The sequence below is a fragment of the Coregonus clupeaformis genome, chromosome 34 (genome assembly GCF_020615455.1).
Source record: "Coregonus clupeaformis isolate EN_2021a chromosome 34, ASM2061545v1, whole genome shotgun sequence".
NCBI lineage: Eukaryota > Metazoa > Chordata > Actinopteri > Salmoniformes > Salmonidae > Coregonus > Coregonus clupeaformis.
Window position 1 is genome coordinate 8,821,331 of NC_059225.1, and position 20,801 is coordinate 8,842,131.

Sequence of the window (20,801 nt, forward strand, 5' to 3'; positions counted from 1 at the left end):
ATGTTTGACTTAAACAGAATAATTTCAAACCTTACTTACAATTATATACGATTAGCTGTCTCTCTATTATGCGTGGGAATACTTGGGAACAGATTTCTTAAATTAAAATCACTTTTATAGTCTTTTACGTCCAACAATTAAAAAAAAAATATATATATATATATATATATATATATATATATATATATATATATATATATATATATATATACACAGTACCAGTCAAAAGTTTGGACACACCTACTCATTCAAGGGTTTTTCTTTACTTTTACTATATTCTACATTGTAGAATAATAGTGAAGACATCAAAACTATGAAATAACACATATGGAATCATGTAGTAACCAAAAAAAGTGTTAAACAAATCAAAATACATTTAATATTTTAGATTCTTCAAAGTAGCCACCCTTTGCCTTGATGACAGCTTTGCACACTCTTGGCATTCTCTCAACCAGCATCACCTGGAATGCTTTTCCAACAGTCTTGAAGGAGTTCCCACATATGCTGAGCACTTGTTGGCTGCTTTTCCTTCACTCTGCGGTCCAACTCATCCCAAACCATCTCAATTGGGTTGAGGTCAGGTGATTGTGGAGGCCAGGTCATCTGATGCAGCACTCCATCACTCTCCATCTTGGTCAAACAGCCCTTACACAGCCTGGAGGTGTGTTGGGTCATTGTCCTGTTGAAAAACAAATGATAGTCCCACTAAGCGCAAACCAGATGGGATGGCGTATCGCTGCAGAATGCTGTGGTAGCCATGCTAGTTAAGTGTGCCTTGAATTCTAAATAAATCACTGACAGTGTCACCAGCAAAGCACCCCCACACCATAACACCTCTTCCTCCATGCTTCATGGTGGGAACTACACATGCGGAGATCATCCGTTCACCTACTCTGCGTCTCACAAAGACACAGCGGTTGGAACCAAAAATCTCATATTTGGACTCATAAAACCAAAGGACAGATTTCCACCGGTCTAATGTCCATTGCTCGTGTTTCTTGGCCCAAGCAAGTCTCTTCTTATTATTGGTGTCCTTTAGTAGTGGTTTCTTTGCAGCAGTTCGACCATGAAGGCCTGATCCACGCAGTCTCCTATGAACAGAATGTTGAGATGTGTCTGCTACTTGAAATTTAATTTAGGCTGCAATTTCTGAGGCTTTTCTGATGCTTTTCTGATTTTCTGATGTTTTTTGCGACTGCACTTGAAGAAACTTTCAAAGTTCTTGAAATTGTAATAAATACAACACATGCCATCCAAGGAACCTCTGTGTTTTCCATGCTTACTTATTTTTGTGACTGTTGTTGTTTTCGTAATCAGTGGCTGTAGGGGAATGGTTTCTCCTCTCCTTGGCAATCAGGCCATGATACTTGCCTATGGAACAGCTAGATGAACTGCCCCTCCCTACCTTCAGGCTATGCTCAAACCCTACACCCCAACCTGAGCACTCCGTTCTGCCACCTCTGGTCTCTTGGCCCTCTTTGTATTTATTTTTCCCCTTACTAGCTGTGACTTTGCTGGTAGCTACTTTACTGAGGACAAATGTACTTACTATGACTGTGATATGTGGTTGTCCCACCTAGCAATCTTAAGATGAATGCACTAACTCTAAGTTGTCTGCTAAATGACTAAAATGTCAAATGAAATGTTTTGGGGAACTTCCCAGCCCGACTCCTCTCTCTTTCTCTGTCTCTCTCTCTTTCTCTTTCTCTTTCTGTCTCTCTCTCTTTCTCTGTCTCTCTCTGTCTCTCTGTCGGTCTCTCTCTCTGTTTCTCTGTCTCTCTGTCTCTCTTTCTCTCTCTGTCTCTCTCGTTGGAGTGCATGCTGGGAGTGAGTCGTAAAGCAGGAGTGATTGTGAGAGCGACTGGAATTATTTTCACTCTATTGGGTTTTGGTATATATATATATTGATTAGTTTAGATGTTTTAAGGTTCTTGTCTAACTATCACTGAGCACGTATAGGGGTGGTGGGATCGTTGAGGTTGTTTTTCGCGAGGGCACAACCAGCGGGTGGGGCTGGTTGCAATGGCCACTCACGGAGGTTTGGAGTTTGAAAAACTTAGTCTGCGGCATGGAGTAAAGATTCCTGCTGCGGCCGGGTGTTACGTGGAAGAATGTAGCTTGGCAGTGGGTGCTATCATTGGGTATGATAGCATCAAATCAGCCTCAAGGATGAATAGCGCTGTAGTGATATTTTTTTATTCCATTGAAAAGGTGAATACGATAGTTGAGAGTGGTGTTTTGTTGCGGGAGACGCAGACGCCGGTATTTCCGCTTATGAATCCGGCAAAGAAAGTTATACTTTCTAACGTGCCTCCATTTGTTAGAGATGAAGTGTTGGAGCGAGAGTTATCTCGTCATGGTCAAATTGTATCTACAATAAAGAAGGTTCTTTTTGGATGCAAATCTCCATTGCTGAAACATGTCGTGTCTCATAGGAGACAAGTGCATATGATTTAAAAAAGGACATTGATGAACTGAATTTAGCATTCAGTTTTAAGATTGATAGATTTGATTATGTCTTCTACGCTTCTACTGAATCAATGAAATGCTTTGGCTGTGGAAGAGAGGGGCATTTGGTACGTAATTGTCCCGAGAACGCGCGTGCAGAGTCTGGTAGCAGCTCTAGTGCTGGTGCAGCTAATGCACCACCGCGAAGGGATGAACATGCTAAGGGTGCAGGGGAAGGGAGAAGGTGGGCAGATATGGTTGGAAAAGTAGGAGAGGAAGGCAGTGTGGATACGAGGGCAATTGTGGTAGATCAGAACAAAGAAAGAGGAGGAAAAAGTCGGTGAGATTGCGACTGCTGTCGCTGCGGTGGTGCTGGAAAATGAAATTGGAGGTCAAGAGGAGATTGAAATAATGGAAAAGGAAGCAGCTATTTTCAAAGTACCGAGGAGTAAGAGGAAGAATATAAGGGGTGGTGAAGGGAGAGCTTGATAAATCAGTTGAAGATAAACAGGTTGTAGAGATGGTGGAGTTTTCTTCTGTAAAATAGTGAGATAAATGGGGTGGAAGGGAGGTATAGGATTGAGAAGGTACGTCAATTTCTGAAGTTGACAAAAGGGAAGAAATATATATGCAGGATTATAATGTAGGGGGGGCAGTGGTGTGTAGTCATAAAAACTCAAAAAGTGGGGGGGTGTGGCCATCTTGTTCTCAAAAGGGTTTTTGCCTTTGTCATATGAGGTTGAAGAGGTAGTTGAGGGGAGGTTATTAAAAGTTAGAGCAAGGTATGAAAACATCACTATGTGTCTGATAAATGTATATGCCCCAGTGGTGGCAGTTGAGAGGGTATGTTTTTTAGAGACATTATCAAATACCATTGAGAAATGTAATAATTAAGATTATTTATTTATTGCTGGGGATTTTAACTGCACAGTCATTGATTTAGATAGAAATCACAAAGAACCTCATATAGCCTCAAGGCCTTTTTTAAAACGCTTCATTGTAACACATGAACGGTGTGATATTTGGCAGAGTCAATATGGAGGCACGAGACAGTACACCTGGGCGCATGTGAGCGAGAACACCATCTCTATGGCCAGGTTAGATAGGTTTTATTGTTTTGAGCATCAATCTCAAGTCTGTAAATCAAGTGTGATAACCCCAGTGGGATTTTCTGATCATTGTTTAATAACTGAGGTGGTGTTCATTAACGATGTAAAACCCAAAAGCGCATACTGGCATTTTAATATAACTTTATTGAGTGATGCTCACTTCAGGAAATGTTTTAGTTTTTTTCTGGGAGTGGTGGATGTCTCAAAAGGCCAGTTTTGTATCCCTTCAACAGTGGTGGGATACAGTGAGGGAAAAAAAGTATTTGATCCCCTGCTGATTTTTTACGTTTGCCCGCTGACAAAGAAATGATCAGTCTATAATTTTAATGGTAGGTCTATTTGAACAGTGAGAGACAGAATAACAACAAATAAATCCAGAAAAACGCATGTAAAAAATGTTATAAATTGATTTGCATTTTAATAAGGGAAATAAGTATTTGACCCCCTCTCAATCAGAAAGATTTCTGGCTCCCAGGTGTCTTTTATACAGGTAACGAGCTGAGATTAGGAGCACACTCTTAAAGGGAGTGCTCCTAATCTCAGTTTGTTACCTGTATAAAAGACACCTGTCCACAGAAGCGATCAATCAATCAGATTCCAAACTCTCCACCATGGCCAAGACCAAAGAGCTCTCCAAGGATGTCAGGGACAACATTGTAGACTTACACAAGGCTGGAATGGGCTACAAGACCATCGCCAAGCAGCTTGGTGAGAAGGTGACAACAGTTGGTGTGATTATTCGCAAATGGAAGAAACACAAAAGGACTGTCAATCTCCCTTGGCCTGGGGCTCCATGCAAGATCTCACCTTGTGGAGTTGCAATAATCATGAGAACGGTAGTCACCAAGAAAACAATTGGTAACACACTACACCGAGAAGGACTGAAATCGTGCAGCGCCCGCAAGGTCCCCCTGCTCAAGAAAGCACATATACATGCCCGTCTGAAGTTTGCCAATGAACATCTGAATGATTCAAAGGAGAACTGGGTGAAAGTGTTGTGGTCAGATGAGACCAAAATCGAGCTCTTTGACATCAACTCAACTTGCCGTGTTTGGAGGAGGAGGAATGCTGCCTATGACGCAAAGAACACCATCCCCACCATCAAACATGGAGGTGGAAACTTTATGCTTTGGGGGTGTTTTTCTGCTAAGGGGACAGGACAACTTCACCGCATCAAAAGGACAATGGACGGGGCCATGTACCGTCAAATCTTGGGTGAGAACCTCCTTCCCTCAGCCAGGGCATTGAAATTTGGTCGTGAATGGGTATTCCAGCATGACAATGACCCAAAATACACAGCCAAGGCAACAAAGGTGTGGCTCAAGAAGAAGCACATTAAGGTCCTGGAGTGGCCTAGCCAGTCTCCAGACCTTAATCCCATAGAAAATCTGTGGAGGGAGCTGAAGGTTCGAGTTGCCAAACGTCAGCCTCAAAACCTTAATGACTTGGAGAAGATCTACAAAGAGGAGTGGGACAAAATCCCTCCTGAGATGTGTGCAAACCTGGTGGCCAACTACAAGAAACGTCTGACTTCTGTGATTGCCAACAAGGGTTTGGCCACCAAGTACTAAGTCATGTTTTGCAATGGGGTCAAATACTTATTTCCCTCATTAAAATGCAAATCATTTTATAAAATGTGTTTTTCTGGATTTTGTTGTTGTTATTCTGTCTCTCACTGTTCAAATAAACCTACCATTAAAATTATAGACTGATCATTTCTTTGTCAGTGGGCAAACATACAAAATCAGCAGGGGATCAAATACTTTTTTCCCCTCACTGTATAGGGAAAATCCAGATTCAACAATTCTGTAATCAATACACGAGGAATGTCACCAAGGATATCACCAGATCAATGAAAGCCCTAGAAACGGAAATAGTGGAACTCATGACGTTGGTTGAGACCACAGGAGATCGAGGCCATACTCAGGCCCTCAAGAGGAAAAAAGCTGCATTGGCAGACCTGCTGGGTATCAGAGCACAGGGGGCATTGGTGAGAAGTAAGTTTCAGGGAATCTCTGAAATGGATGCCTCTTCCCCCCAAAAAAATTGGTTCAGAGAAAAAGAATGGACGAAGAAGAATTATTCATTGTCTCAAATCTGCTGTTGGACAGGAGCTCACTAGCTCTAGTGAAATTAGAAAGAGGGCAGTAGAGTTCTGTGCTGAGCTCTACAAGTGTGAGTACAAAGAGGATAAAACAGTGACACAGCAGTTCCTTAATGGGCTCCCACAGGTGGCTGCAGAAGCTCAGGTTGAGCTAGAGCAACCATTGTCTTTGCAGGAGCTATACACTGCATTAAAAGGCATGGAAAATGGAAGGGCACCAGGCATTGATGGGCTTCCCGTTGACTTTTTTAAGTCTTTTTGGGCTATGTTGGGAGAGGATTGGCTAGCAGTAGTTAATGATAGTTTAACCGGAGGGTTAAACTCTGTTAATCTGTGTGGTCCTCTGTAGCTCAGCTGGTAGAGCACGACGCTTGTAACGCCAAGGTAGTGGGTTCGATCCCCGGGACCACCCATACACAAAAATTTATGCACACATGACTGTAAGTCGCTTTGGACAAAAGCGTCTGCTAAATGGCGTATTATTATTATTATTATTACCAATAAGCTGCAGAAGGGCTGTCCTCACCCTACTGCCCAAAAAGGGTGACCCTAGGGAGGTGAAGAACTGGAGGCCGGTGGCTTTATTGTGCACTGATTATAAGATCCTGTCCAAGGCTTTGTCCAACAGGCTGAGGGAGGTGATGGGGCAAATCATACATGCGGACCAGTCCTACTGTGTTCCCGGCAGACAGATAGTGGATAACATTTATCTGATTCTGGATTTTGTGGACGTCTCTAGGGCTATTGGGTTGGATGCTGGTCTAATTTCAATTGATCAGGAAAAGGCATTTGACCGAGTTGAACATCAATACTTTTGGCACACTTTTGAGGCGTTTGGGTTCAGCTCTGGTTTTATTGCCATGATCAGGGTGATATATGGTGACATTGAAAGTGTACTGAAAGTTAACAGTGGTTTGAGTGCTCCTTTTAAAGTGAGTAGAGGTATTAGGCAGGGATGTTCTTTGTCGGGAATGTTATATGCCATCGCTATAGAGCCACTACTAAATAGCATTAGAAGTCGCGTTGAAGGAATGTACCTTTCAGAGGATATTCCTCCTATTCGTCTCTCAGCCTATGCTGATGATGTAGTTGTTTTAGTGAAAAATCAAGCAGTGGTGGATAGTTTGAGTCTAATGGTTGATCGTTTTAGGGGAATATCCTCTGCAAAGGTAAATTGGGAAGAAAGTTGTGCTTTACAGATTGGAGAATGGTCTGGAGGGATCATGGCTTTGCCAGGGGGGCTGGAATGGTGTAAGGGAGGTTTTAAGTATCTTGGAGTGTACCTAGGATATGAGGGGACAATGGAAAAAAATTGGATTGGGGTGGTTGAAATGATGGAAGGGAGGATGAGGAGATGGCGTTGGTTGTTATCTCGTATGTCATATAGGGGGCACACTATTATAGTTAACAATGTGATTGCCTCTGCACTGTGGCATCGGTTGTCAGTTTTAGAGCCACCATCTGGCCTTCTGGCTAAGATACAGGCAATTATTGTGGATTTCTTTTGGGATAAATATCATTGGGTTCCACAAAGTGTTTTGTATTTGTCAAAAGAGGAGGGGGGACAAGGTCTTGTACATCTTGCTAGTAGGGCTGCTGCTTTCCGGTTTCAGTTTATTCAAAGGTTGCTTTATGGACCGGAAAATGTGGTTTGGAGAGGGATGGCAGGTCTTGTATTATAGCAGGTTGGGGGATTAGGTTTAAAGAAGGCTTTATTTTTGGTTGATAGTAGCCAGATTTCTAGGGAGGGAGTCTCTCCGTTTTACAGAGGCCTTCTTAGGGTGTGGAGCATAATGAAGGTGGCCAGACACACTCCAGCGGAGTCAGTGCATTGGCTGCTGGAGGAACCTCTGGTGTATGGGGCAAGACTGGATTCTACAACTGCAGCTGTTCCACATTTCTCCAAGATTCTGGTGAAGGGCAAAATCATCACCTTAAAACAGTTAATGGCCATGGCTGGGCCCGCCTTAATGGATAGAAGACGGGTGGCTGAACATTTGGGGGTGAAGTCGGAAAGGATTGTCGGACAACTGCTGGGAAGCTGCAGGAAGGCTCTGTCAGCAGAAGAGTGGGGTATGCTGAATAGTCACAAGAAGAAGGTACAAGATGAAAACGTCTCATTTCCAAGACTAGGGATTACACCCAATATCCCAGAGTCAGAAAGAAAGGCGTTATTACTGGATTTGAGAGGGTTGGAAGAGGTGGGTTTGGATGAGGTGAATGGGAAAGACTTATATAGGGGGTGTGTCAAGGTTTTGAACAAAGATAAATTGAAGAATAGAAAAGACACTCCATGGAGGGTAAAATTGGGCATTGATGACAAGGTAAAGCCAGCATGGAGAGCACTGTACAAGCCACCATTACAAAAGGGTATTGGGGACATGCAATGGAGGGTTTTGCATGGCATCATTGCAGTTAATGCTTTTGCATCTGTTATTAACTCAGATGTTGGAGATGGATGTCTTTTTTGTAGTATAAGAGAAACCATTTTTCACTGTTTTATGGAGTGTGAGAGGATAAAACCTATCTTGGAAATGCTGGAGTCTTTGTTTAAAGCTGTAGGGGAGATTTTCAATAACACTGTTTTTATTTTGGAGTTTCAATATAGTAAGCAACAGAAAATAAAATGTCAACTGTTACATTTTATTTTGGGACAAGCTAAGATGTCAATTTTTCTGAGTAGGAAACATAAGATAGAAACGGGATATGGGCAGGATGTAAAATGTGTTTTTAAAGGATTAGTGAAAGCGAGAATAAAAGTGGATTTTGAGTTCTTCTTGGCGGTAAAAGATCTCCCATTGTTTGAGGAGAAGTGGGCCTACGAAGGAGCGGTTTGTTTTGTGGAGGAGGGGAAACTATTTTTTGTTGATGAAATGAGTTGAATGTATATGTTTTTTTTTTTTGTTTTTTTTTTTATAATTTTTTTTTTGTTCATTTTTATTTAGGAATGACATTTGTTGTTTCATTTCTGAAAAGGCAGTGTGCCATTATTTATGTTAACACTTGAGTGTCTCTCTGTCTCTCTCTCTCTCTCTCTCTCTCTCTCTCTCTCTCTCTCTCTCTCTCTCTCTCTCTCTCTCTCTCTCTCTCTCTCTCTCTCTCTCTCTTTCTCTTTCTCTCTCTCTCTCTCTCTGTATAACGCTATCATATTGATCCAACTACCTGATCAGAAAGGCAAACCCCTCTCACTCTCTCCTGCCAGGTGCTGTCACTGGGTGCCGATGTCCTCCCAGAGTACAAGCTCCAGGCGCCTCGCATCCACAAGTGGACCATTCTCCACTACAGCCCCTTCAAGGCGGTGTGGGACTGGCTCATCCTGCTGCTGGTCATCTACACGGCCATCTTGACCCCCTACTCCGCCGCCTTCCTCCTCCACGACCAGGAGGAGGCCGCCATGGTGAACTGTGGCTACTCGTGCTCGCCGCTCAATGTGGTCGACCTCATCGTGGACATCATGTTCATCGTGGATATCGTCATCAACTTCAGGACCACGTACGTCAACGTTAACGACGAGGTGGTCAGCGCCCCACTGAGGATAGCGGTCCACTACTTCAAGGGCTGGTTCCTCATTGATATGGTGGCGGCCATCCCCTTTGACCTGCTCATCTACCGCAGCGGAGAGGAGGTGAGGAATCGGGGCTAGGGGAGGGGCATTGTGGGTAATTTGAGTTTTGTGAGGGCAACCTGTGTTTGAATGCATCTTGAGTTATGGGGATTGTCAGATGTTATGTGGTTGAATCTTCTTTTTAAAGGTTTGATTTCGTTTTTAAGGGTGGTTAGATATATTGAGCTATAGATAATCACAAATAATGAAGGCTATTTGCAATGAGCTTTTGGGACCTCCAAAATAAAATCTCCCATTATTAATGGCCCTCCAATGAACTACAAGTCAGGGATATCCCCACGAAGGCTCCGGAGCAGAAAAAGAACTGTGAAAGGTTGTACTGTCAACCTTCTTGCCAATGTTTAGTTAATTGAACCTCAAGTGGCCAGTGAGCCAAGGAAGTGGACATTCTTCCCAGCAGAGGACTATCATTTACTGTGACGTGAGAAACTAGGCTTTCTGCCAAGCAGGGAAGTAATCTGGTCCTTGTTTATTTGCTGAATAGAGACAAGACAATGAACAGAACCAACCAACAGCACAGTAAACCTCCGCTAGTACATACCAGGGTCTCAGTGCTGGGATCGGTGTAGGGCAGAGGATGGTTCACAGCACATTTTGTAAATTTCACTGATGTAATTTATCCTAAACGGACAATAAAGCTTTTTAAACTTTGAACTGACCTCCTAAACCTGGTGTATCCAATCTTATCTGCAGAAGGCCAGTGTGGGTCCCGGCTTTTGGTCCAGCCTAGCAGTCACACATCTGATTCAACCAATCGACTAATAATAGTCTTCAATCAAGACACTGTAATGAGTTGAATCAGCTTTGTTACTGCTTGTATGGAGCAAACCTCTGCAACACAGGACCTCACGAGGTAAGATTGGACACTAAGCAAACTGTTTCTCCTCTCTCCTGCCAGACGACCACTCTGATTGGCCTGCTGAAGACGGCCCGCCTCCTCCGGCTAGTGCGCGTGGCGAGGAAGCTGGACCGCTACTCCGAGTATGGCGCCGCTGTCCTCTTCCTGCTCATGTGCACGTTCGCCCTCATCGCCCACTGGCTGGCGTGCATCTGGTACGCCATCGGCAGCGTGGAGCACATCGGCAGCATCGGCTGGCTCCACACGCTGGGCGAGTCTTTGGGGAAACAATACAACGACACGGTGCCGGGCTCGGGCCCCTCCATAAAGGACAAGTACGTCACAGCCCTCTATTTCACCTTCTCCAGTCTGACCAGTGTGGGCTTTGGCAACGTCTCCCCCAACACCAACTCTGAGAAGATCTTCTCCATCTGCGTCATGCTTATAGGATGTAAGTACCAAGGAGGGTCTGTATGTGCTGGAGGTAAACTATAAGGGATGTATAAATTCATACTACTGTGATTTAATTGGTTAGTAATGTGGTGGTGCCACCTCTGCTCAAATTTAATTGGTTCCTTGTTTTGTTGCAGTGTTCGCTGTCTTGGGAGCTGTTAACACTTTGAATGAGAATGTGTGATTAAAAACTGGTTCAGTGTTAGGGTTAGGATAAGAGTTAAGGAAGGTGAGGATTAAGGTGGTATGACTGCATTAGTTGAATGTCTCACCAAGCAGACGATCACGCTCAGGTCTGCAGTCAGCAGTGCAGAGATGACTGTGGTCACATTTCAACATGGATGATGGTTGTTATACAGTTAGGAGTCTGACAGTGGTTAACACAAGGTCAACATGTTTTCTTGTAATATCTTTTTAATATCAATGCGCTTATCAAAGTATCTACCTCTCCGTAAAACAATTACCTTCATCGTGTTTGGCTGCAGACACGCACGCACGCGCACGCACGCACACACACACACACACACACACACACACACACACACACACACACACACACACACACACACACACACACACACACACACTAACGGTCAATGTGGAGCAGGCAGAAAGCAATAATAATATTGATCAGAGTTCATTACAGATCGCTGCAGAGTTAACGCACGTTACACCTTGACGTTACAGTCAATCAAATGTATTTATAAAGCCCTTTTTACATCAGCAGACGTCACTAAGTGCTTCTACAGAAACCCAGCCTAAGACCCCAAACAGCAAGCAATGCAGATGTACAAGCACTGTTACAGCTATCCAACATGTATATAGATCTAATCTCTAGCTAGCAGCACTCAACACAGCAGTGGTCTGTGGGTAGGGTAGTAGCTGAGTCTGGCTCTCTGTGGGTCTCTGGTGAGCTGTATGGGACGGCCACAGCACCAGATCCATCACCTCACAGCTCCACAGTTACACTATGGGAGTGAAAAGAGGTAAGGGGTGACTCCTAGCTGGCTTTGTTCAGTAGAGGTCTCTGGGCCTGCAATGGGCCATGGCACATACAGTCACACACACACACACACACACACACACACACACACATACACACACACACACACACATATATATACACACACACACACACACACACATATATATACACACACACATATATAAACACACACACACTCATATATATACACACACACACACACACATATATACACACACACACACATATATACACACACATACACACACAGTCACACATATAAACACACATAGAGGATGTAGTTGTCATATTGATAAATTAAAGAGATTGTGTAGAGCAGTGTTTCCCAACCAGGGGTACTAAGACACCTGGGGGTTACTTGGCCTACCCACAGGGGTACGAAGACACCTGGGGGTTACTTGGCCTATCAACAGGGGTACTAAGACACCTGGGGTTACTTGGCCTATCAACAGGGGTACTAAGACACCTGGGGTTACTTGGCCTATCCACAGGGGTACGAAGACACCTGGGGGTTACTTGGCCTATCCACAGGGGTACTAAGACACCTGGGGGTTACTTGGCCTATCCACAGGGGTACTAAGACACCTGGGGTTACTTGGCCTATCAACAGGGGTACTAAGACACCTGGGGTTACTTGGCCTATCAACAGGGGTACTAAGACACCTGGGGTTACTTGGCCTATCAACAGGGGTACTAAGACACCTGGGGGTTACTTGGCCTATCCACAGGGGTACTAAGACACCTGGGGTTTACTTGGCCTATCAACAGGGGTACTAAGACACATGGGGGTTACTTGGCCTATCCACAGGGGGTACTTGAGAAGACTCATGAGTAAAATGCATATGAGGGGGTACTTCAGGGGTACTTTAGGGATACTCCAGGGGTACTTCAGGGGTACTTCAGTGGTACTTTAGGGATACTCCAGGGGTACTTCAGGGGTACTTCAGGGATACTCCAGGGGTACTTCAGGGGTACTTCAGTGGTACTTTAGGGATACTCCAGGGATACTCCAGGGGTACTTCAGGGATACTCCAGGGGTACTTCAGGGGTACTTCAGGGATACTCCAGGGGTACTTCAGGGATACTCCAGGGGTACTTCAGGGGTACTCCAGGGGTACTTCAGGGATACTCCAGGGGTACTTCAGGGATACTCCAGGGGTACTTCAGGGGTACTTCAGGGGTACTTTAGGGATACTCCAGGGATACTCCAGGGGTACTCCAGGGATACTCCAGGGGTACTTCAGGGATACTCCAGGGGTACTTCAGGGATACTCCAGGGGTACTTCAGGGGTACTCCAGGGGTACTTCAGGGGTACTCCAGGGGTACTTCAGGGATACTCCAGGGGTACGACAGGGATACTCCAGGGATACTCCAGGGATACTCCAGGGGTACTCCAGGGATACTCCAGGGGTACTCCAGGGATACTCCAGGGGTACTCCAGGGGTACTCCAGGGATACTCCAGGGGTACTTCAGGGATACTCCAGGGATACTCCAGGGGTACTTCAGGGATACTCCAGGGGTACTTCAGGGATACTCCAGGGGTACTTCAGGGGTACTTCAGGGATACTCCAGGGGTACTTCAGGGGTACTCCGGACAGAGCAACATTCAGTTGGTGGTACAGTAAGAGAGAAAGGAACCACTGATATAATTGGGGAGAACGGGCTCATGGTAATGACTGGAGCGGATTTAGCGGAATGGTATCAGATACATCAAACACATGGTTTGATGCCATTCCATTTGCTCTGTTTCAGCCATTATTATGAGTCATCCTCCCCTCAGCAGCCTCCACTGATCTATAGCCTGTTTACAACCACTAACTGGTCTGAGATACTATAACGTTTGTTTCCAAGGTGTTGTAGAGAGCAGTTGTATTCTGCTGCTACTGAATTTTGTTCACAATAATCATTTATTCTCCTCTCTCCTCCCTACAGCTCTGATGTATGCCAGTATCTTTGGTAATGTGTCGGCCATCATCCAGAGGTTGTACTCGGGTACGGCCAGGTACCACACCCAGATGCTACGGGTCCGAGAGTTCATCCGTTTCCACCAGATCCCCAACCCACTGAGGCAGCGGCTGGAGGAGTACTTCCAACACGCCTGGTCCTACACTAACGGCATCGACATGAACGCTGTGAGTCATACACATACACACATACAAGACAGAGGAGGCACACACACACACATACTCACACACACACACACACACTCACACACACACACACACACACACACAATAGTACATACACATAAAAACACACACAGCACATTGACATCAACACAGTGCATAGACGTAAACACACGCATGAACGCTATTAGTCATACCCACACACACACATGCATGAATGCACACACACAGTATATTTTCAGCAGAGTCTTTTATAGACATGTACCAGTTGAACTAAGAGAGTCTGGCCTCTCTCTCTCTCTCTCTCTCTCTCTCTCTCTCTCTCTCTCTCTCTCTCTCTCTAGGACTGAGCCTCTCTCTCTCTCTAGGACTGAGCCTCTCTCTCTATCTCTCTCTCTCTCTCTCTAAAACTGAGCCTCTCTCTCTCTCTCTCTCTCTCTCTCTCTCTCTCTCTAGGACTGAGCCTCTCTCTCTCTCTCTCTCTCTCTCTAGGACTGAGCCTCTCTCTCTCTCTCTCTCTCTCTCTCTCTCTCTCTCTCTCCCTCTCTCCCTCTCTCTCTCTAGGACTGAGCCTACTCTCTCTCTCTCTCTCTCTCTCTCCTCTCTCTCTCTCTCTCTCACTCTAGGACTGAGCCTCCCTCTCTCTCTCTCTCTCTCTCTCTCTCTCTCTCTCTCTCTCTCTCTCTCTCTCTCTCTCTCTCTCTCTCTCTCTCTCTCTCTCTAGGACTGAGCCTCCCTCTTCTCCTCTCTCTCTCTCTCTCTCTCTAGGACTGAGCCTCTCTCTCTCTCTCTCTCTCTCTCTCTCTCTCTCTCTCTCTCTCTCTAGGACTGAGCCTCCCTCTCTCTCTCTCTCTCTCTCTCTCTCTCTCTCTCTCTCTCTCTAGGACTGAGCCTCTCTCTCTCTCTCTCTCTCTCTCTAGGACTGAGCCTCTCTCTCTCTCTCTCTCTCCCTCTCTCCCTCTCTCTCTCTCTCTCTCTCTAGGACTGAGCCTACTCTCTCTCTCTCTCTCTCTCTCTCTCTCTCTCTCTCTCTCTCTCACTCTAGGACTGAGCTCTCTCTCTCTCTCTCTCTCTCTCTCTCTCTCTCTCTCTCTCTCTGACTGCCTCTCTCTCTCTCTCTCTCTCTCTCTCTCTCTCTCTCTCTCTCTCTCTCTCTCTCTCTCTCTCTCTCTCTCTCTCTCTCTCTCTCTAGGACTGAGCATACTCTCTCTCTCAATTCAATTCAATGTAAGGGCTTTATTGGCATGGGAAACGTATGTTAACATTGCCAAAGCAAGTGAAGTAGATAATAAACAAAAAAATTAACAGTAAACATTACACTCAGAAGTTCCAAAATAATAAAGACATTCAAATGTCATATTATGTCTACAAACAGTGTTGTAATTATGTGCAAATAGTTAAAGTACAAAAGGGAAAATAAATAAACATAAATACAGGTTGTATTTACAATGGTGTTTGTTCTTCACTGGATGCCCTTTTCTTGTGGCAACAGGTCACACATCTTGCTGCTGTGATGGCACACTGTGGTGTTTCACCCAATAGATATGGGAGTTTATCAAAATCTGGTTTATTTTGAAATTCTTTGTGGATCTGTGTAAGCTGAGGGAAATATGTGTCTCTAATATGGTCATACATTTGTCAGGAGGTTAGGAAGTGCTGCTCAGTTTCCACCTCATTTTGTGGGCAGTGTGCACATAGCCTGTCTTCTCTTGAGAGCCAGGTCTGCCTACGGCAGCCTTTCTCAATAGCAAGGCTATGCTCACTGAGTCTGTACATGGTCAAAGCTTTCCTTAAGTTTGGGTCAGTCACAGTGGTCAGGTATTCTGCCACTGTGTACTCTCTGTTTAGGGCCAAATAGCATCTGTTTAGGGCCAAATAGCATTCTAGTTTGCTCTGTTTTTTTTTTTTATTCTTTCCAATGTATCAAGTAATTAAACTTTTGTTTTCTCATGATTTGGTTGGGTCTAATTGTGTTGTTGTTGTTGTCCTGGGGGTCTGTGGGGTCTGTTTGTGTTTGTGAACAGAGCCCCAGGACCAGCTTGCTTAGGGGACTCTTCTCCAGCTTCATCTCTCTGTAGGTTATGGCTTTGTTATGGAAGGTTTGGGAATCGCTTCCTTTTAGGTGGTTATAGAATTTAACGGCTCTTTTCTGGATTTTGATAGTTAGCGGGTATCGGCCTAATTCTGCTACATGCATTATTTAATGTTTTACGTTGTATAAGGAGGATATTTTTGCAGAATTCTCCATGCAAAATCTCAATTTGGTGTTTGTCCCATTTTGTGAATTCTTGGTTGGTGAGCGGACCCCAGACCTCACAACCATAAAGGGCAATGGGTTCTATAACTGAATCAAGTATTTTTTGCCAGATACTAATTGGTATGTCGAATGTTATGTTCCTTTTTATGGCATAGAAGGCCCTTCTTGCCTTGTCTCTCAGATCGTTCACAGCTTTGTGGAAGTTACCTGTGGCGCTGATGTTTAGGCCGAGGTATGTATACTTTTTGGTGTGCTCTAGGGCAACGGTGTCTAGATGGAATTTGTATTTGTGGTCCTGGCAACTGGACCTTTTTTGGCACACCTTACTGAGATTTACTGTCTGACAGAATCTGTGCAGAAGATCTAGGTGCTGCTGTAGGCCCTCCTTGGTTGGGGACAGAAGCACCAGATCATCAGCAAACAATAGACATTTGACTTCAGATTCTAGTAGGGTGAGGCCAGTTGCTGCAGACTGTTCTAGTGCCCTCGCCAATTCGTTGATATACAGTGGTGTGAAAAAGTGTTTGCCCCCTTCCTGATTTGTTATTTGTTTGCATGTTTGTCACACTTAAATGTTTCAGATCATCAAACACATTTAAATATTAGTCAAAGATAACACAAGTAAACACAAAATGCAGTTTTGAAATTTGTTGTTATTATTAATGGAAAACAAAATCCAAACCTACATGGCCCTGTGTGAAAAAGTGTTTGCCCCCCCTGTTATAACACAACTCAACTGTGGTTTATCACACCTAAGTTCAATTCCTCTAGCCACACCCAGGCCTGATTACTGCCACACCTGTTCTCAATCAAGGAATCACTTAAATAGGACCTGCCTGACAAAGTGAAGTAGACCAAAAGATCCTCAAAAGCTAGACATCATGCTGAGATCCAAAGAAATTCAGGAACAAATGAGAAAGAAAGTAATTGAGATCCAATCGTCTGGAAAATATTATAAAGCAATTTCTAAAGCTTTGGGACCATTATCCACAAATGGTGAAAACATGGAACAGTGGTGAACCTTCCCAGGAGTGGCCGGCCGACCAAAATTACCCCAAGAGCGCAGCGACGACTCATCCAAGAGGTCACAAAAGACCCCACAACAACATCCAAAGAGCTGCAGGCCTCACTTGCCTCAGTTAAGGTCAGTGTTCATGACTCCACCATAAGAAAGAGACTGGGCAAAAATGGCCTGCATGGCAGAGTTCCAAGACAAAAACCACTGCTGTGCAAAAAGAACATTAAGGCTCATCTCATTTTTGCCAGAAAACATATTGATGATCCCCAAGACCTTTGGGAAAATACTCTGTGGACATTACATCTGGCATAAAAGTAACACCGCATTTCAGAAAAAGAACATCATACCAACAGTAAAATATGGTGGTGGTAGTGTGATGGTCTGGGCCTGTTTTGCTGCTTCAGGACCTGGAAGACTTGCTGTGATAAATGGAACCATGAATTCGGCTGTCTACCAAAAAATCCTGAAGGAGAATGTCCGGCCATCTGTTCGTGACCTCAAGCTGAAGCAAACTTGGGTTCTGCAGCAGGACAATGATCCAAAACACACCAGCAAGTCCACCTCTGAATGGCTGAAGAAAAACAAAATGAAGACTTTGGAGTGGCCTAGTCAAAGTCCTGACCTGAATCCTATTGAGATGCTGTGGCATGACCTTAAAAAGGCAGTTCATGCTCGAAAACCCTCCAATGTGGCTGAATTACAACAATTCTGCAAAGATAAGTGGGCCAAAATTCCTCCACAGCGCTGTAAAAGACTCATTGCAAGTTATCGCAAACGCTTGATTGCAGTTGTTGCTGCTAAGGGTGGCCCAACCAGTTATTAGGTTGTAGGGGGCAATCACTTTTTCACACAGGGCCATGTGGGTTTGGATTTTGTTTTCCCTTAATAATAACAACCTTCATTTCAAAACTGCATTTTGTGTTTACTTGTGTTATCTTTGACTAATATTTAAATGTGTTTGATCTGAAACATTTAAGTGTGACAAACATGCAAACAAATAAGAAATCAGGAAGGGGGCAAACACTTTTTCACACCACTGTACATGTTGAAGTGTGTGTGGCTTAACCTGCATCCCTGTCTCACCCCTCGGCCCTGTGGAAAGAAATGTGTGTGTTTCTTGGCAATTTTAACCACACACTTGTTGTTTGTGTACATGGATTTTATAATGTTACATGTTTTTCCCCCAACACCACTTTCCATCAATTTGTAAAGCAGGCCATCATGCTAAATTGAGTTGAAAGCTTTTTTGAAATCAACAAAGCATGAGAAGACTTTGCCTTTGTTTTGTTTTGTTTGTTTGTCAATTAGGGTGTGCAGGGTGAATACGTGGTCTGTCGTACAATAATTTAGTAAAAAGCCAATTTGACATTTGCTCAGTACATTGTTTTCGCTGAGGAAATATATGAGTCTGCTGTTAATGATAATGCAGAGGATGTTCCCAAGGTTGCTGTTGATGCATATCCCACGGTAGTTATTGGTGTGAAATTTGCCTCCACTTTTGTGGATTGGGGTGATCAGTCCTTGGTTCCAAATATTGGGGATTATGCCAGAGTTGAGGATGATGTTAAAGAGTTGCCAACTGGAATTTGTGGTCTGTATAGTTTATCATTTCATTTAGGATACCATCAACCCCACGTGCCTTTTTGGGTTGGACAGTTTAATTCGTCTTGTAGTTCATTCAGTGTAATTGGAGAATCCAGTGGGTTCTGGTAGTCTTTAATAGTTGATTTTAAGATTTGTAATTTATCATGTATATGTTTTGCTGTTTGCTCTTTGTTATATGGCCAAAAAGATTGGAGAAGTGCTCCGTTGTGGATAGATAACTCTTCATGTTGTTGTTTGTTTAGAGTTTTCCCATTTTCCCAGAAGTGGTTAGAGTCTATGGATTGATTTCTGACGTGCTGTTCCTTCTTTTTCCGTAGTGTATTTCTGTATTGTTTTAGTGATTCACCATAGTGAAGGCATAGGCTCAGGTTTTCTGGGTCTCTATGTTTTTGGTTGGATAGGTTTCTCAATTTCTTTCTTAGGTTTTTGCATTCTTCATCAAACCATTTGTCATTGTTTTAAATTTTCTTAGGTGGTCTGCTTGACATTTTTTGATTGTCATCGTTAAAGTATGGGGATTCTATTTGGGGGATATAGGTAGCACACATGAGGACATTTTTCTCAGTTTAGATAATTTCCTTATTAATTTCTAGCCAAATGTAAAAGGTTCCTGTTTTGACTAATTTAATAGAGTGGGTTAGGTTTGCTCTATACCAAATTAGCATACCCCCTGAGTCTCTTCTCTGTTTCAAAACCTGGTAGTTTGGTGGATGGGACTACCAGCTCTCTGTAACCTCGAGGGCAACCAGTCGGTCCGTCTCCTTAATATCATGTTTCTTGTAGGATGAAAATGTCTGTATTTCCAATTTCTTTGAAGTCTGGCTTCCTGCTCTTTAGGCCAAATGCAGACGACCTCAGACCTTGTATATTACAAGATGAGAGAGTAAAAGCTTTGTGTTCCATAGTGTCTAGTGTGGTTTAGGCCCGGACCATCAACGTAGGTGTGAGCAGATTATGTTGAGCATCTGATACATACCTCTTAGGTCGCAGGATGGTGCTTGGACGTGTGTAATAGTGGGGGTTGGGCCTGTTGCTCTGCTCGCGGCCTGGGCATATGTCCTGCTGTCATGTTGAGGTCCTTGCCGCAGGGGCGGGGGGCATGGGGTGGGCAGAAGGGGCATAGGTCTGATATGGGGGGGCCTATATAGGTTGTGGCCAGGGTTTGCTTGGGGTGGTCTTAGCTGGTTGGGGTGTGGCTGATGATGCTGTGGTCTGGGTGTAGGTCCCCTTGGTGTGGGTTCTCTCGGTGCAGGTCCTTCAGGAGGGGATCTTGCAGGTCTGGGCGGCGTGTCCTTTGCTCTGTTGCTCCTGTGTGAGGTGCTGGGGCTACGGTTGAGGGTGACGTCCTTCAGGGTCCTGGCAAAAGTTGGGATTGCTGCCTTGTAGAGGTGGACCTGGTCCTAAAGGCTGTTCATGTCCGGAGTGGAGTGGTGGGCCAGGTAGACATTAGCTTTTGAGGCACAGTCTCGCGAAATGCTTACATTCACCCGCTGGATTGTGGCAGGGTGAAAGTATTTTCATGGTAGCAGGGTGGAGATAACCACTTGTGCATTGGGGAAAGTGGAAGAAGCTTTGTCAATCACTCCCTTGAGTGCTGTGGCCACCCTTTCCTGCTTCTCTCTCTCTCTCTAGGACTGAGCCTCTCTCTTTCTCTAGGACTGAGCCTCTCTCTCTCTCTCTCTCTCTCTCTCTCTGTCTCTCTCTGTCTCTCTCTGTCTCTCTCTGTCTCTCTCTCTCTGTCTCTCTCTCTGTCTCTCTCTCTCTGTCTCTCTCTCTCTGTCTCTCTCTGTCTCTCTCTCTCTGTCTCTGTCTCTCTCTGTCTCTCTCTGTCTCTCTCTGTCTCTCTCTGTCTCTCTCTCTCTCTCTCTCTCTCTCTCTCTCTCTCTCTCTCTCTCTCTCTCTCTCTCTCTCTAGGACTGAGCATACTCTCTCTCTCAATTCAATTTCAATTTAAGGGCTTTATTGGCATGGGAAACATATGTTAACATTGCCAAAGCAAGTGAAGTAGATAATAAACAAAAAATATTAACAGTAAACATTACACTCAGAAGTTCCAAAATAATAAAGACATTTCAAATGTCATATTATGTCTACAAACAGTGTTGTAATGATGTGCAAATAGTTAAAGTACAAAAGGGAAAATAAATAAACATAAATATAAGTTGTATCTCTCTCTCTCTCTCTCTCTCTCTCTTTCTATCTCTAGGACT

General features: G+C 44.3%; 1 protein-coding gene across 1 annotated transcript in view; it reads left to right on the plus strand.

The window, feature by feature from the left end:
* Positions 1–20,801, plus strand: part of LOC121549718 (potassium voltage-gated channel subfamily H member 2-like) — a 153,069-nt gene that overhangs the window by 115,593 nt on the left and 16,675 nt on the right. Inside the window, exons 4-6 of the mRNA XM_045210406.1 lie at positions 8,864–9,286; positions 10,185–10,575; positions 13,518–13,717. Coding sequence (XP_045066341.1) covers positions 8,864–9,286; positions 10,185–10,575; positions 13,518–13,717 — 1,014 coding nt within the window. The remainder of the gene's footprint in view (positions 1–8,863; positions 9,287–10,184; positions 10,576–13,517; positions 13,718–20,801) is intronic.